We start from the raw sequence: 13678 nt of genomic DNA, 5'->3' as shown, positions 1-13678 counted from the left end.
CACACATTTGAAATTCAAAAATTCAGCTCATCTAATTCACCTTATGAATGATTTTCAACCCGCCAGAAATACAAACCTCCTGGAGGCTCCTTAGGCCTGGGGGCCCGGGGGCCTCTGCACCATGTGGCGGATCTACCCCAGTCAATCTGGGCCAGGGGTCTCTGTTATGCTGGCGCTCTCTGTGGCCGTGGGCTGTCATTCTTCTCATCTTGGATGTCCCCTTGGATGCTCTTTCCTCACATGGTTTCTCTTTGCAATGTCTTTTTTTTTCTTTATTAACAGTCTATCAGATTGTGTGTGGGGGGGGAGTGCGTGTCTGTGCGGCGGTGCGTGCACTTGTGTTTTGTGTGTGTGTGAGAGCGCAGGCGTGCTTGTAGGGATATATTTCTTTGTGCATTAGGCCCTGATAGGCCAGACCGACGTCGGAGGTCGCGAAGCGTCGTGGCGTCTGAATGCGTCGTCTGTTCGATGTAGTTGCCTCCGTGTAGTGTCGCAACCCGTCTGCAAGCGTCTTGGGTGCGGTTACGCATGTTGAATCGGCGTCGCCAGTCTGATTGGCTGTAAACTAGCAAATCAGCGCTCGGAGCACCAACGGGAAGTGACAAATTCGGAAAAACAGTGAGCACGCCTCCGCTGCCTTAATCTTCTTACAAGTACAAGAGCGAGGGTTGACAATGTAAGTATTTCACAATACCGTGTCAAGAACGTGATGGTTTACTAACGCGTGGGAGTTCATCGTGAGAGAAGAATGTAGCTGAATGCATTCTTTATGTTTTTATAATACGCCCCCGGCCAACAGTTTTCCAGTTGGATTTTTCTCACCATGAGAAATGGTGACTACCGCCGCCGATGGTATGGAAGGGTATTACATCTTATGCATGCGCAGAAGGTACTTTAATGGTCAGCGTCGCTGTCTGTCGTTGCAGTGTATTCCTCCAGCGTGACGTGCGGACAGCCGGCCGGACGCCACAGGGGGAAAGCATCTGTCACTGTTGGCCAGTGTCTTTTTGGTCTATCTAGGCCTGAACATGTTTACACTAACTGTCTCATCAATGCTAACCTTCTATCTTAGCAGGGAGGGGGCGGGTCTTCTTTTTATGTTGTATTTTGGATCTTTGTACTGTATTGCACAGCAGCTGCATTGCTATGTATGAAAAGTGCTATAGAAAAAAAGATTGATTGATTGATTGATTGATTGATTGATTGATTGATTGATTGATTGACTGACATGGACTCCATCACAGCTGACATTTGGTGAGCTGTAGGTTACACCCTGGTCTGGTCACCAGTCAATCACAAGCCACATTGACAAACAAGAATTTCCCCTCGCCTCCAATTGACCTAACTAGCATGGAATGCGGGGGAAGGGGGGAGATACAGGGAAAATAATGCAAACGCCACACAGAGATTCGAACCATGAACCCCAGAACATCTCAGGGCATCTCAAGATTTATCTTGCATATTTGTAACCCATTGTGTGCACCGTTTTAGCTTTGTGACTCATAGGCAGGAATCTGACAGCTGGTCCTTGTTTTATATATAAGCCTAGGCTAACCCCCAAATGTAATTGAGGGGATCTGTCAGGGGATGCGAGTTGGGCGGTCGGAGTGAATGGTAAATTAAATTGTGATAGCAGTACCTGAATTATGCTGTGCTAAATATTACACAATTACTTTGTTTCTTCTTCATTGGTATTTAACAGTAGTTGGCATGATTTGAATGCCAACGATTTATATGGTACATTTATAATCCACTCTCGTAGTATCAAATCCTCCCACAAGTCAATGTTCCTAAATAAGTCTTATGTACCTCTTACAATTGCATCCTAATTACTTCCTTAATATCAAGGTAGCTCTTTCAACCACATTGGCTATTGTTTCCTGTATTAACTATTATTCCCTACATTTTAAAAATGGTATTTACTATAAATCTTCTGGTGATAGTTGTAAACTCTACGACTACAAAACTTTCGTACTTGTATTCCATTTGAATCTGAGACTGAGGTTGTAATCCCTTTTCTATGATTTTCCTACTCCTCACTTCCTCTTTTAATTTTTTCCCAGGTTATTCCTTTTATGCCAAGTTAATAATAATAATAATGCATCAGTTTTGTATAGCACTTTTTCGGACACTCAAAGACACTTCATTGGATACATTATTCATGCACTCACACTTTCATGCCAGGGCTGAATCTAGGTGGGGGCAAGAGGGGGCCTGGCCCCCTCAAATAAATGATGCCCCCCCCAACTCCACAAGCCTCCAAAATATATTATATTTCACATATTTTTGTTAACTCACTTCTTAATGTCTTGCTTGCTCCCTCAAATATAAAATATATCAAGTTGTTTCTCGTGTCATGTTTCTTGGCTCCGCTCCATCTCCCCTTTTCACTCTGCTCAGAGTATTGGCCTGCTGCTGGCTTGCTGTAAGGAATAGTTGTCTGCAGCGAGCTGAGACCCAACTTCTAATCACCCTTCAGTATGCAAATGAGCCTGTGTTGTCAGTTAGACATGGTAAAAGGTAATGGAGCACAACGCCCCCTCAAGATTTGCGGCTGCCCCCTCATACATGCCTGTCTAGACCCGGCCTTGATTCAGCCTCTGGTGTTGGTAAACACCCACAGCCACAGCTTCACTGGGGCAGATTGACGGAAGCGTGGCTGCCTGGATGTGCCTATGGCCCCTCCCACCACCACCAAATGTTGACTTTGTAGCACTTTTTACAACAATTCCATTTTTTTCTGCTCTATGTTTTGCTTGTTGGGTACAATTGATCACTTCAGCAATAAAATATAGAAAGTTTACCTTATTCACAATCATTGCATCATCTGTCACTTTAACAAGGTTCTTTGCAATTTCCTGATCTTGCTTGTGGTCACTTTGCTTTTCTTGCGCCATGATCGATGCCTCCGCATGATATTTTTTCCTTCATTTTGACTTGCTGTATTAACGTAGCCTCTTTCCCCATTTCACATGCTCTGTGATTGACCCTTTGGTCCCCTCCACAATTCACACGTCACCTTCCCTTCATATGCACAGTTGCCGTATATGCGCTCCTTCACGCACCTCACAAGTTTGTCTTCCTCTACAATAAGCCGCTATGTGACCATACTTTAGACAACTACACCACCTAAGCGGGGTTGTGTGATTAATTACTGCACAGTACAGCTGTTTTTACTTTGTGTCTCTTGGAGAGCTGTTGCCCTGATGAACCACCAGGGAGAGACAGAGTGACCTGGGGGAATTTTAATATCAAATTGAGGGACACCAGGATGCACATCCGTTTAGTCAATTGTCTTAACAAAATAAAGGCTATGGCTGAGCTTAACAAATACTGTACAGCACAGTACATACATTTAGGCCGAATAAGTACTTACTGCTTGCCATAAATGGTCTTGGAAGATATCCAGTAAACCTGTGTCATTTAATATATACAGTATGAGCGAGCATACACCTATCACTGTAGTATAAAGCAGGGGAGTGGTGGCCATTGGCAATTTTGGGAGATTCCCAAACAGTCCATTTCAGGGCTGGTCGACCCCCGCACATATTGCTTGTTTAATTGTCTTAGTAAAGTTATTTGATTAACTGGCGTCATTTTAGCAATTTTATCAAGCCTCTGCTATTTTTGCATGTGTGAATTATGTACAGCACTTTCATGGCGTGTTTTATTAAGCTGTTCATTATAGCTCTGTGCATTGTTTTTTGTGAAATACATTTTACAGAACATGAAATCAATCATGTATTTTTTTTTTAAAAAGTGACCTTCGACTTTTCCTCTTAGGAGTCTCCACGTTATATACTTTAGTTGTATTAAAATATTATAAAAAAGATTATTTGTAAATGTGTTTTTGAGTGACATTTATGGAAATAATTTAAAATTATGATATTTGGACAATTCAGAATATCCGGGCATTTCTGGTAATACCCACGATGCAACCCGCCTTAGTCGGTGAAAACAACCCACTGTATTGTATTGCTTTTGTACGGATTAGCATATAAAGCTTGCAGAAAATCATGCCTAGAAGTTGTTGTGTGGTTGGATATCCCAACCATAACATGATGGAAACTAAATTTTCATTCCATATTACTGTCATAGTATTGAGTGCAGGGATTCAAGCTACACGTTCTAGGGCAACTCGAACGTCTTTATTTGCGTCTCTTCTCACAAGCTACCAAATAGCCACGTAGGCACTTCCTTTTAGGCCTTTCATATGTACTTAAAACAGGTTGGACCAGAATTACTGTGTGGACCGTGAACGTCGCAGAAAGTGGGTAAAAGGAGTGAAGAGAGTGGGACTGGTTCGGAATGGAAGCTAACCAATACCGCAGTGCTTTGTGGTGAGCACTTCTTAAGTGATAAGACTCGTTCTCGAGTGTGATAAAGACCGCACTCTTGCCTCTGCAGTCACATTGTTATAGTAGTCAAACGACATTTCATCACATTTTGAAATCAAAATAATCCTCACAAATCAAATGACACCGACCCAAAGTTCAGTGCTTTTCAATAAGGGGACTAGAGTTTGTTTTCACCGACTTGACCACCACTTGACTTGTGACGTCATTTTTGACGTAGCACGGAATTGTCCATAGCTAAGTTGGAATATTTTATTTTGAAAACTGAATTGGGAAGTGCTTGGTGTGCAACTTTTAGCCCACTGGTGACTTGTGAGCGCTGAGCAGCTTCCCCATCCTCCCACAACACATCACTGTGTAGGTTACCTTTGCACAATGGACGGCAGACGACATTAAACAATCACCTCAAGACTGTCGAGCCCGTGTATGGATTTAATGATGATGAAAAAGAAGAAATTCAAATTTAAGGTGGATTTTGAACTGGACGAGCTCTCGTCGGTTCCATTTGTCAATGGGGTCCTCTTTTGTAAAGTCAGACTCCTGGACGGCGGATTCTCCGAGGAGTCTTCGAGGTGAGATTATATTTGGCGTCATTTTGCTTCACAGCGCTGAATGGACCTGCTTTTATTGACATGCTTAGACTTGACCCAATTAGCTCAAAGGCTAACAATGCCAACTTGTTTGGCAGTGTAAACGAAACGGTTTCCTCACGAGCCTTAAGTAAGTAAGCATGATGTAGGTAAGGGTTGTTATGTAAGTAAGTGCTATATGTAAAATGATGTCAGACAGCATAAAAACTAACCATAGCAAATTTCATAATACAATTCTATTTGAGACAATATGAACAGTGGGGTGTTTGGTTATTGCCTAGAGGAAATATTCGTTCATTTTGTATATCAAATGCCAAAAGTAACCTAACAACCTCATTGGTTTAATAATTAAAACAGGGGCGGGCAATTCATTTCGCAAAGCGGCCATATGAAAAACTGGAACACTTGCCAAGGGCCAAGCCAACATGCTAACTTCAACTTTGTCTATATTATTTTGAATGTATTTGGAAAAAAATCATATTGTCTTGTTTTAATAAATTGCTTCTGTGGAGGATAAGGGGTTCGGATAATCAATGGATGGAGATGGCATGTATTTATCAAAATCCGTTAATAAAAATAAAAAAAATATGTATAAGCGATCATTAAAAAGGTAGCTTTACGCTTGAACAATGTGCACATTCATTTTGTGCAGGAACCGCCAGCTCAAATGAGCCATTCCTAGCCTGGACAACCAAATATATAGATAAGTGGGAAGTATAATATTATTGACGTTGTATGTGTATGTATGTATGTATAATGATCAGAGCTGGGCACATTTTTTGCCCGTCCGGCCGCGACCCTCCACCCTTGACTTGGGTACCCTTCCGGCCGCGACCCTCCGGCCATATTGAGAAACGTTGTCGGCCCCAGCCCCATTCCGCCCCCCCGACCCAAAAAAAAAAAAAAAAAAGGGTCCGTGATTGACGTCGCTGCGGGAGAGACGCTAACGGCAGAGGCTCTTTAAGGATCATTAACTGGCTAATTTACTATTCGAACCCGCTGTGGACATGCCAGTAGTATTTACCCAACTGCGTGCTTCCTTGCATTGCGAGCCGGGGTTGGATTTGTCGTATTGTATAATTATTTGTGGCCAATAATTATAGAGAAGAGTCGTAGAAGAAGTCGCAGAAGTCGTAGTCAAGTTACTTATTTATTTTGCACACTTACCCTCCTTCCCGGCCTTCAAAAGAAAAGCATACCAGCAAACCACTATACACTGCAGGTTTGCTATGGCGTATTTCCGGAAGTAGTGAACGCCAGAAAAAGTGCATGATGTGCTAGCGTCTGAATATACTTGTGGATACAGATTGTTTTGAAACAAGTCGGGGGGCGTCGCTTCAAAAAGACAGCGACAACAATGCATATCGTGCCTGCTACAACCATAAAGGGATGACTAGACGATGCATTTAATTTTATTGCGAAAACGATCTGGAAGGTGGCGGCTAAGGGGGAACGTGGGTGAGTTGCTTGTTTACTTTGAGTGATGGGACTTTGCACGGACTTCCCAGCTCTGATAATGATACAGTGATTATTTATAATATGCCCAATACATATTGTAGATGAAACTGGAGATTTGCCTACATTATTATCAGGCCAAATCTTGGCCCTCTACCCTCAATTGTGCAGGAAATAAGAATCTTGTTAACATTAATCAATCAGTCAATCCAACTTTATTTATAAAGCTCTTTTCATCCAAAAGAATGGAACTAAAAAGGCTTCGCATTATAAAATCACCCCCCACCCTCCGGTCCAACACCTACAAGGATGCAAACACTTATGCAAACAAAATACACAACATAAAAGATAAGAGAGAGTGAGTGACCTTTAAAATTAAACCTCATTTTGACCTCTGTTGTCATGTTTGCTAGTCTCTTTTTTCCCCCCCAAATGATCCTGCGTGGCGCCGCAATGGCCATATGAATTTACATTTCATACACAGCAATGTCCCGCTTCGGTGAGTTCTGAGTGAATGGGACAGGCAAATCAATCTTGGCAGTACTTTTTATTCTTCTGATGCACCAATTTATTGAGAAACCAGTTTGAAAGTGGCTATTGATAATAAGCGAGGTAGCCACTAGAACAGGGGTCACCAACTCCGGTCCGTGAGGGCACCTGTCCTGCAGGTTTTCTATCTCTCCCTGCTGTAACACACCTGTTAAACTGATCAGCTCATCAACAAGCTCTTGAGAAGCCTGATAACGATCCTGATCATTTTAACAGGTGTGTTATAGCAGGGAGAGATCGAAAACTTGCAGGACAGGTGCCCTCGAGGACCGGAGTTGGTGACCCCTGCACTAGAAGATAATGGCACTTATTAGGCATCAAATCTAATTGCACTGCCATAATTTCCTGCATGGTATCTGGCAGGGGTGTAACGGTACGCCAAATCACATTTCGGTTCGGTTCGGTCGGTTCGTTTTTTGGGAAAATTCGGTTCGGTATATTTTCGGTACAAAAAAACAGATTTTATTTTGAAAAGATGACAAGTAAATGGTACATTTTTTAGAAAAAATAAAGCGAACCATTCGGGTGATATTCTAAGAAATTACACCAGAATAAAAAAATACACTAACAATAAAGATCTCTTAATTTAGTAAATTATTAAGACACTGAAATCTTTAAACACTCAGCAGCAACAGCCTATGACACACCTAAGTATTCAAGTTAAAGACAAGTTGTCATTACAGTGCATGTATACACTTTTTGTGACGAAAAAATTACATACAATAACAGTTACAATTATTGCTAACTATATTAAAACTCTTTATAATGAAAAAAATACAGTAACTTTAAAAAGTATTTATGAAATTGTATACACTTTTTAGGCATTGAAATCTTTGAATGTTCAACAGCATTTTGTAACGAATTGAGTTATCTGTGTTGTGGTCGGATTTGTGTGTTGCTGAGTTGTGATGTTTCCGAGGTTCATGAATGCATCGTACGGCAATGAGTGGAGCAGCGGAGAAAGAAGAGCGCGAGCAGTCGTACTTGATTAATAAAAACTTGATATTTAAACTATGTCTGACGGCATGTTTCTGGATGACGCTACAATATGATAAATCTCGCTATTTAAGTTTGACGTTTTGGGCTGAAAAGACTGCTTGCTTCCTCGTCTAAGAAACATTCACAGTCGGATGATGCCGTGCATGTTAGACGTGCTAACCGCTAGCAGCAACATAGCCGCCGATTTCATGTAGCAATGTCGGCACACAACTTTTAGACTTATCCACGCACCATTCCCCATCGGCGATGGGGAACAGGAAAGCCAGAATGTTCCCAAAGAGGAGACCGCAGTGTACGTCTCCCGCGAGCAACAGTCAATACCGTCCGTGCGTAAGCTCGCTCTAATAAGTGGACCGAACCGAACATGCCATACCGAAACGTATTAATACACTCGAGTGTACTGTTACACCCTAGTATCTGGAGAGCTGTGAAGTGTGAGCATGATGCAGAAGAATCTAATACTTGTCCCATAGCATGAGTATTGTCAGTGATTAAGAAAAACTGTGGGTTCAGTATCTTCCAAGCGTAGTATGTGTATTGTATAGTATTTGTACCGGATTTATATGGAGGACAGACAGTTGTTGTATTTGGCCACTCTTACCCTCCTCTCTGGCACCCTGTTACCCATATTGAGAGAAATACATCGACATAAAAAGCCAGAGTGACAGCAACTTGTGGGTTTTGCATGCTTTTCCTAAATTCACATACTGGCAGACGTGACTCAGACAATTTGTGGATTTTGATGACTCATTTGACGTCAGCCTGCTGTTCAGCTATATTGCAACAGTTGAACAAATGAAAAAAGACAAACAAAGATGATTTGGGGTGGGGGGGGGGGCAATTTGATCCCCTGACAACTTGTGGGTTTGGTGCTGAGAAGGCCAAAAAGTTCAGCCTTGATTTCACCTCTACCTCTAGTTATGAACGTGTCTTCATATGAAATTTTCAAGTTACGAAACGCATCAACAGGAAACTATTGCCTCTTGTTACGAAAGAAATTTCAGGATACCAAAGGTAAAAGTATGGGCTGCAACTCGCAGCTCCAGAGTTTCCTGAACGCAACATACTTATAGCTGCTCTGCCATTGGCTATTACCTAGCATCTTCTTGGCATCCCATTGGCTAAGAGGGACCTACCGTATGTGTGCAGATACACAGGTAGATATTAAGGATGGGACAAGATCTCGTCCTACGAGATCTCGCGGGATTAGAACGCCACGAGATTTCTCGTCCCTGCGCAGTACGCGATCAATTTTTTTCTGACGGTGTATTGGAGTCCGGGTGAATATAGCAGATGTCCTAAAAGGAGCTGTCACCGAATGGGAACTTCCGAGGCCAAATCACGGAGTCAATGTTGTGACCGACAACTCTCGCAACATGGATGTGGCGATACGTGAGGCTGGCTTTGAGCCAAGTGCTTATCGTGCAGGCAATGAACGCAACGCTAGTGTAGCTGGTCCAAAGTTGGCCGCGTATCATGTTTATTTAGACGTGTCAAGTGTATAGTTTCTTTTTTTTCACCGATGCTCAACAGCAGCAGCACTTTTGACGTCTAAATAAAGACAGCTCGAGCTGCCCGCGCACAAACTAATTATGGACGTAATGACACGCTAGAACAACTCTTTGGACATAACGGCTCGCGATCTAGAGCAGCGGGGTGCCGTATCTGCAGCTCTGAGGATCCCAGAACTACGACGAGTTGCAGAAATCTTGACACAGACGCAGTGACATTCCTCTTGTTGAAGATCGACTGAGAAACAAGTTGAACTCTACAATACAATACAATTTTAGCGCATTTCATAACAGCTAGAGCTGTAACAAAGCACTTTAAAAATAATACAATAAATAAAAAAACAATAAGAGGCAATGATACATCTATTAATAAATATATCAATAAATATTAACAAATATCTACAATATAAATACAAATACAAATAAATAAAGCCAATAAATAAACATAAAACACTATATACAATTGAGTTAATGCCCCACGAGCACAGTTGGATTTTGTCAAAGTATTCAGTAAGAGGAAAGATTTCAGCTTTAGCTGTTATTGCAGCAATATTTGAAAGCATGTAACGAAAGTCTACACGAAAGACTCCTGTTTGCATTTGCACTTTAGAGCTAGATGATTAATTTTCTTGCAGTCTGTTCGATAAAAAACATTTTGAAAACTGAAAAAATTACATTAGGTATTTTTTTATATTCAAAATTTAGCAAAAATCTCATCTCGTCCTCGCGGACTCAATCTCGTGAGACATCTCATCTCGTGGGAATTTTGTCTCGTCCCATCCCTAGTAGATAGATATACAGTATATGTGATAGATATGTCTACGCAGCGTCCTCGTCATTCGCCCCTCAAGCTATGAGGTGTTCCGATAGTTTTACGTGAATTAGAAACAAGGAAAAGAAAAAGTAGAAAATCATTTTTTTTTTGTCCATACAAACAAAGCAAGAGATAATAGAAATGTATGAAAAAGGGATGCGTTTGGTTGATCTTGCCAAAGAATATGACCATAATGTATCGACAGTCACCACGTTATTAAATCAGTTCTCTGACAAAAACCACTTCTGAGAGAGAACATGAACCAAAGAGGGCAAAAAGCGATGAGGACAGCGATTAAAAGGTAAACGACCATCATTTTTATTCTTTACTCTATTCTTTTTTTCATTATGCACAACTCTCATTAATTGTGCAATAATCTAATTGTACCATGTATTTGTTACATGTTTTGATGCATTTTTATCCTTTATAAAATATTTATGTCCGAATATTGGGGGGCTTGGAACGGATTAGGGCATTTACATGGAAAACAAGTCTCTTCTTACAAAATGTTCTTCTTTACTTTACTTCTACTAAATTTCCAATTAATTTCGTAAGTAGAGGTACCACTGTAATATATTTTGGGAGCTCTGGTATATACTGTATGTGTATATATTAGGGGTGTAACGGTACACTCGGGTGTATTAATACGTTTCGGTATGGCATGATCGGTTCGGTCCACTTGTGTTAGGTTCGGTCCATTTATTAGCGTGAGTTTATGCACGGACGTTGACTGTTTGCATGGGGGAGACAAGAGTTGCGGCACAAAAGAGAGAGCCAGAACTCGAAGGTGCCTGCGCACACTGCGGTCCCCTGTTTGGGAACATTCTGGCTTTCCTGTTCCCCATCGGCGATGGGGAAAGGTGCGTGGATAAGTGTAAAAGTTGTGTGCCGACATTGCTACATGAAATCGGCGGCTATGTTGCTGCTAGCGGTTAGCACGTCTAACATACACGGCATCATCCGACTGTGAATGTTTCTTAGACGAGGAAGCAAGCAGTCTTTTTAGCCCAAAACGTCAAACTTAAATAGATTATCATCTTGTAGCGTCTTCCAAAAACACGCCGTCAGACATAGTTTAAGTATCACGTTTTTATTAATCAAGTACTACTGCTCGCGCTCTTCTTTCTCCGCTGCTCCACTCGCTTGCCGATGCATTCATGAACCTCGAAAACATCACAACTCAGCAACACACAAATCCGACCACAACACAGATAACCCAATTCGTTACAAAATGCTGTTGAACATTCAAAGATTTCAATGCCTAAAAAGTGTATACAATTTCATAAAGACTTTTTAAAGTTACTGTATTTTTTTCATTATAAAAAGAGTTTTAATATAGTTAGCAATAATTGTAACTGTTATTGTATGTAATTTTTTCGTCACAAAAAGTGTATACATGTATACATAATGATAACTTGTCTTTAACTTGAATACTTAGATGTGTCATAGGCTATTGCTGCTGAGTGTTTAAAGATTCTAGTGTCTTAATAATTTACAAAATTAAGAGATCTTTATTGTTAGTGTACCTTTTATTCTGGTGTAATTTCTTAGAATATCACCCGAATGGTTCGTTTTTATTTATTTTTTCTAAAAAATGTACCATTTACTTGTCATCTTTTCAAAATAAACATATTTAAAAAAAAAATTTGTACCGAAAATATACCGAACTGAAGTTTCCAAAAAGCCGAACCAAACCGAAATGTGATTTAGCGTACCGTTACACCCCTAGTATATATATGTGTTTACATTTATATGTATGTGTATACGGTATTGCGGAATGCCCAGCTCTGATAACTGGAATTGTTTAAATTCAAACGATGCCCAACCCTAGGGATTATTACGGTTGTATGAAAAACACTCACAGGCCATAAATTTGAAACTGCCAAATAAAAAGCAGAAAATACGCCGCTATCTCAGCAAGCCTTCATATGCTACTTGATGACATATTCTTAGTGGGCTGCGCAAACTACCGGTAGTTCTACCGGTACATATTCTGCATCCTGTCTTTTGCAGCAGTCTGATGTGCTGGATCATCAAAGCAGGTTTATTTACACATTTGTTTGGCTGAGTTTTAAGGAAGTTCAGATTGTTGTTTAATGAGCTTTTAGTTTCTTCAGGTGTGGCTTGTTATTGAGAAACTCCTTTTTAGCTCTGCCCCAAAACAGTGTTGACGCATATTAAGTACCTAGATAGATCAATTATCGGCCGGGCCGATTATCGGCACCGATATTTGGCTTTTTGACGAATATCGACATCGGCCTTTTTTAAAGCTCTGCTGGCCGATAATAATTCAATTTAAAACTGTGGAAGTCAAAGCAAATATATGTGTAAGTTTAACATTTCTGTCATTTTGAAATTTTCATTTACTGTAGAAACTACATGGAGCTATTCTTTAAGTTTTCATTTGTCCTTTTTAAGACATGCTGACAACCCCGGGTGCTCCCTTTTGTTAGAATTTTATAACAGATGTATATTGTCAAATATTTCTTGAAATAATAATTTAAAAAAAATCTACATTATGCAAACCTGAAACATTGTTCAATAAACATGCTTAAAGACTTTGCAACAAAGTTAAAAGTACATTTTTTTCTTTAGATTTTGATGCCAATGTTTTCCTTTTTACTGAAAACGAGTATCGGCTCCAAATATCAGTTATCGGCCTCCTTGACTACTAATAGTCCGTATTGGTATCGGCCCTGAAAAAAGCACATCGGTCTAGCTCTAATATTGTCTAATATCTAAAGTTTTGATCTATGAAATATCTACAAATGAAATCCCTATCCGATTTGTAGAAATTGTATTTTCTTTTAATTAAAGGGGAAGTCAACCCAAACATATTTTTTTCCAGAATATGTTCTATGCAAGCCCACAAGTTGAAACAAGGCATTCTGATAAATATTCCGTTTGTGGAATAAGAGTTAATCCACGCATTTTTAGCCATCTCTGGGGGCAGCGGCCATTTTGTCACTTCTGTCGAGCGAAAATGACATCACAACTGCTCAGGGCACAGGCAACGACCAATTACGGCTGACCTGTTTTCTGAAGCTGAGCCGTGATCGGTCATTACCTGAGCCCTGGGTAGTTGTGATGTCATTTTCAGTCGACAGAAATGACAAAATGGCTGCCCCCTGAGATCTCTAAAAACGGGTGTATTTTGCTGCTTAACTCATATTCCACAAACTATTAATCAGAATGCAGTGTTTCAACTAGTGGGCCTGCTGGGAACATATTTTTGAAAAAAATATGTTTGGGTTAATTTGCCCTTTAACAAAGCTGAAAATGAAATAGAGGAGCAAAGCCAACTAACCAATATATTTGTATACAGAGGTGGCTTGGGCAACCTCAATGTTGGGTGCTTAAAACCAAGCTTGCTCACACTGATTATTGGATTCCAGTGTGCCAAGA

The 13678-nt window shown here is 40.6% G+C and overlaps 1 protein-coding gene and 1 long non-coding RNA gene across 7 annotated transcripts in view; both read left to right on the top strand.

Annotated features, from left to right (window-relative positions):
- The first annotated feature begins 57 nt into the window (after positions 1–57).
- On the top strand, positions 58–2724 carry LOC147138164 (uncharacterized). The gene is made up of 3 exons (XR_015089047.1): positions 58–676; positions 800–852; positions 927–2724. It is a non-coding gene; the product is annotated as an uncharacterized LOC147138164 (long non-coding RNA).
- A 1924-nt stretch (positions 2725–4648) lies between these two features.
- eeig2b (EEIG family member 2b) overlaps positions 4649–13678 on the top strand; it is a 43705-nt gene continuing 34675 nt past the window's right edge. For 4 of the 6 annotated variants that reach the window (XM_086046896.1, XM_086046894.1, XM_086046893.1 and 1 more), the window contains exon 1: positions 4649–4927. In XM_086046896.1, coding sequence (XP_085903022.1) covers positions 4782–4927 — 146 coding nt within the window. In that variant the 5' untranslated portion in view covers positions 4649–4781. Of the gene's footprint in view, positions 4928–9222; positions 10575–10623; positions 11134–13678 lie in introns of those variants that run through there. The other 2 variants (XM_086046897.1, XM_086046895.1) reach the window with 2 other exon arrangements.

Source organism: Filicampus tigris, chromosome 12 (assembly GCF_054856515.1).
Source record: "Filicampus tigris isolate MCC_2025a chromosome 12, RoL_Ftig_1.0, whole genome shotgun sequence".
Classification (NCBI taxonomy): Eukaryota; Metazoa; Chordata; class Actinopteri; order Syngnathiformes; family Syngnathidae; genus Filicampus; species Filicampus tigris.
Note: the sequence above shows the minus strand (reverse complement) of the source record. Positions and strands in the feature narration are given on the sequence as shown.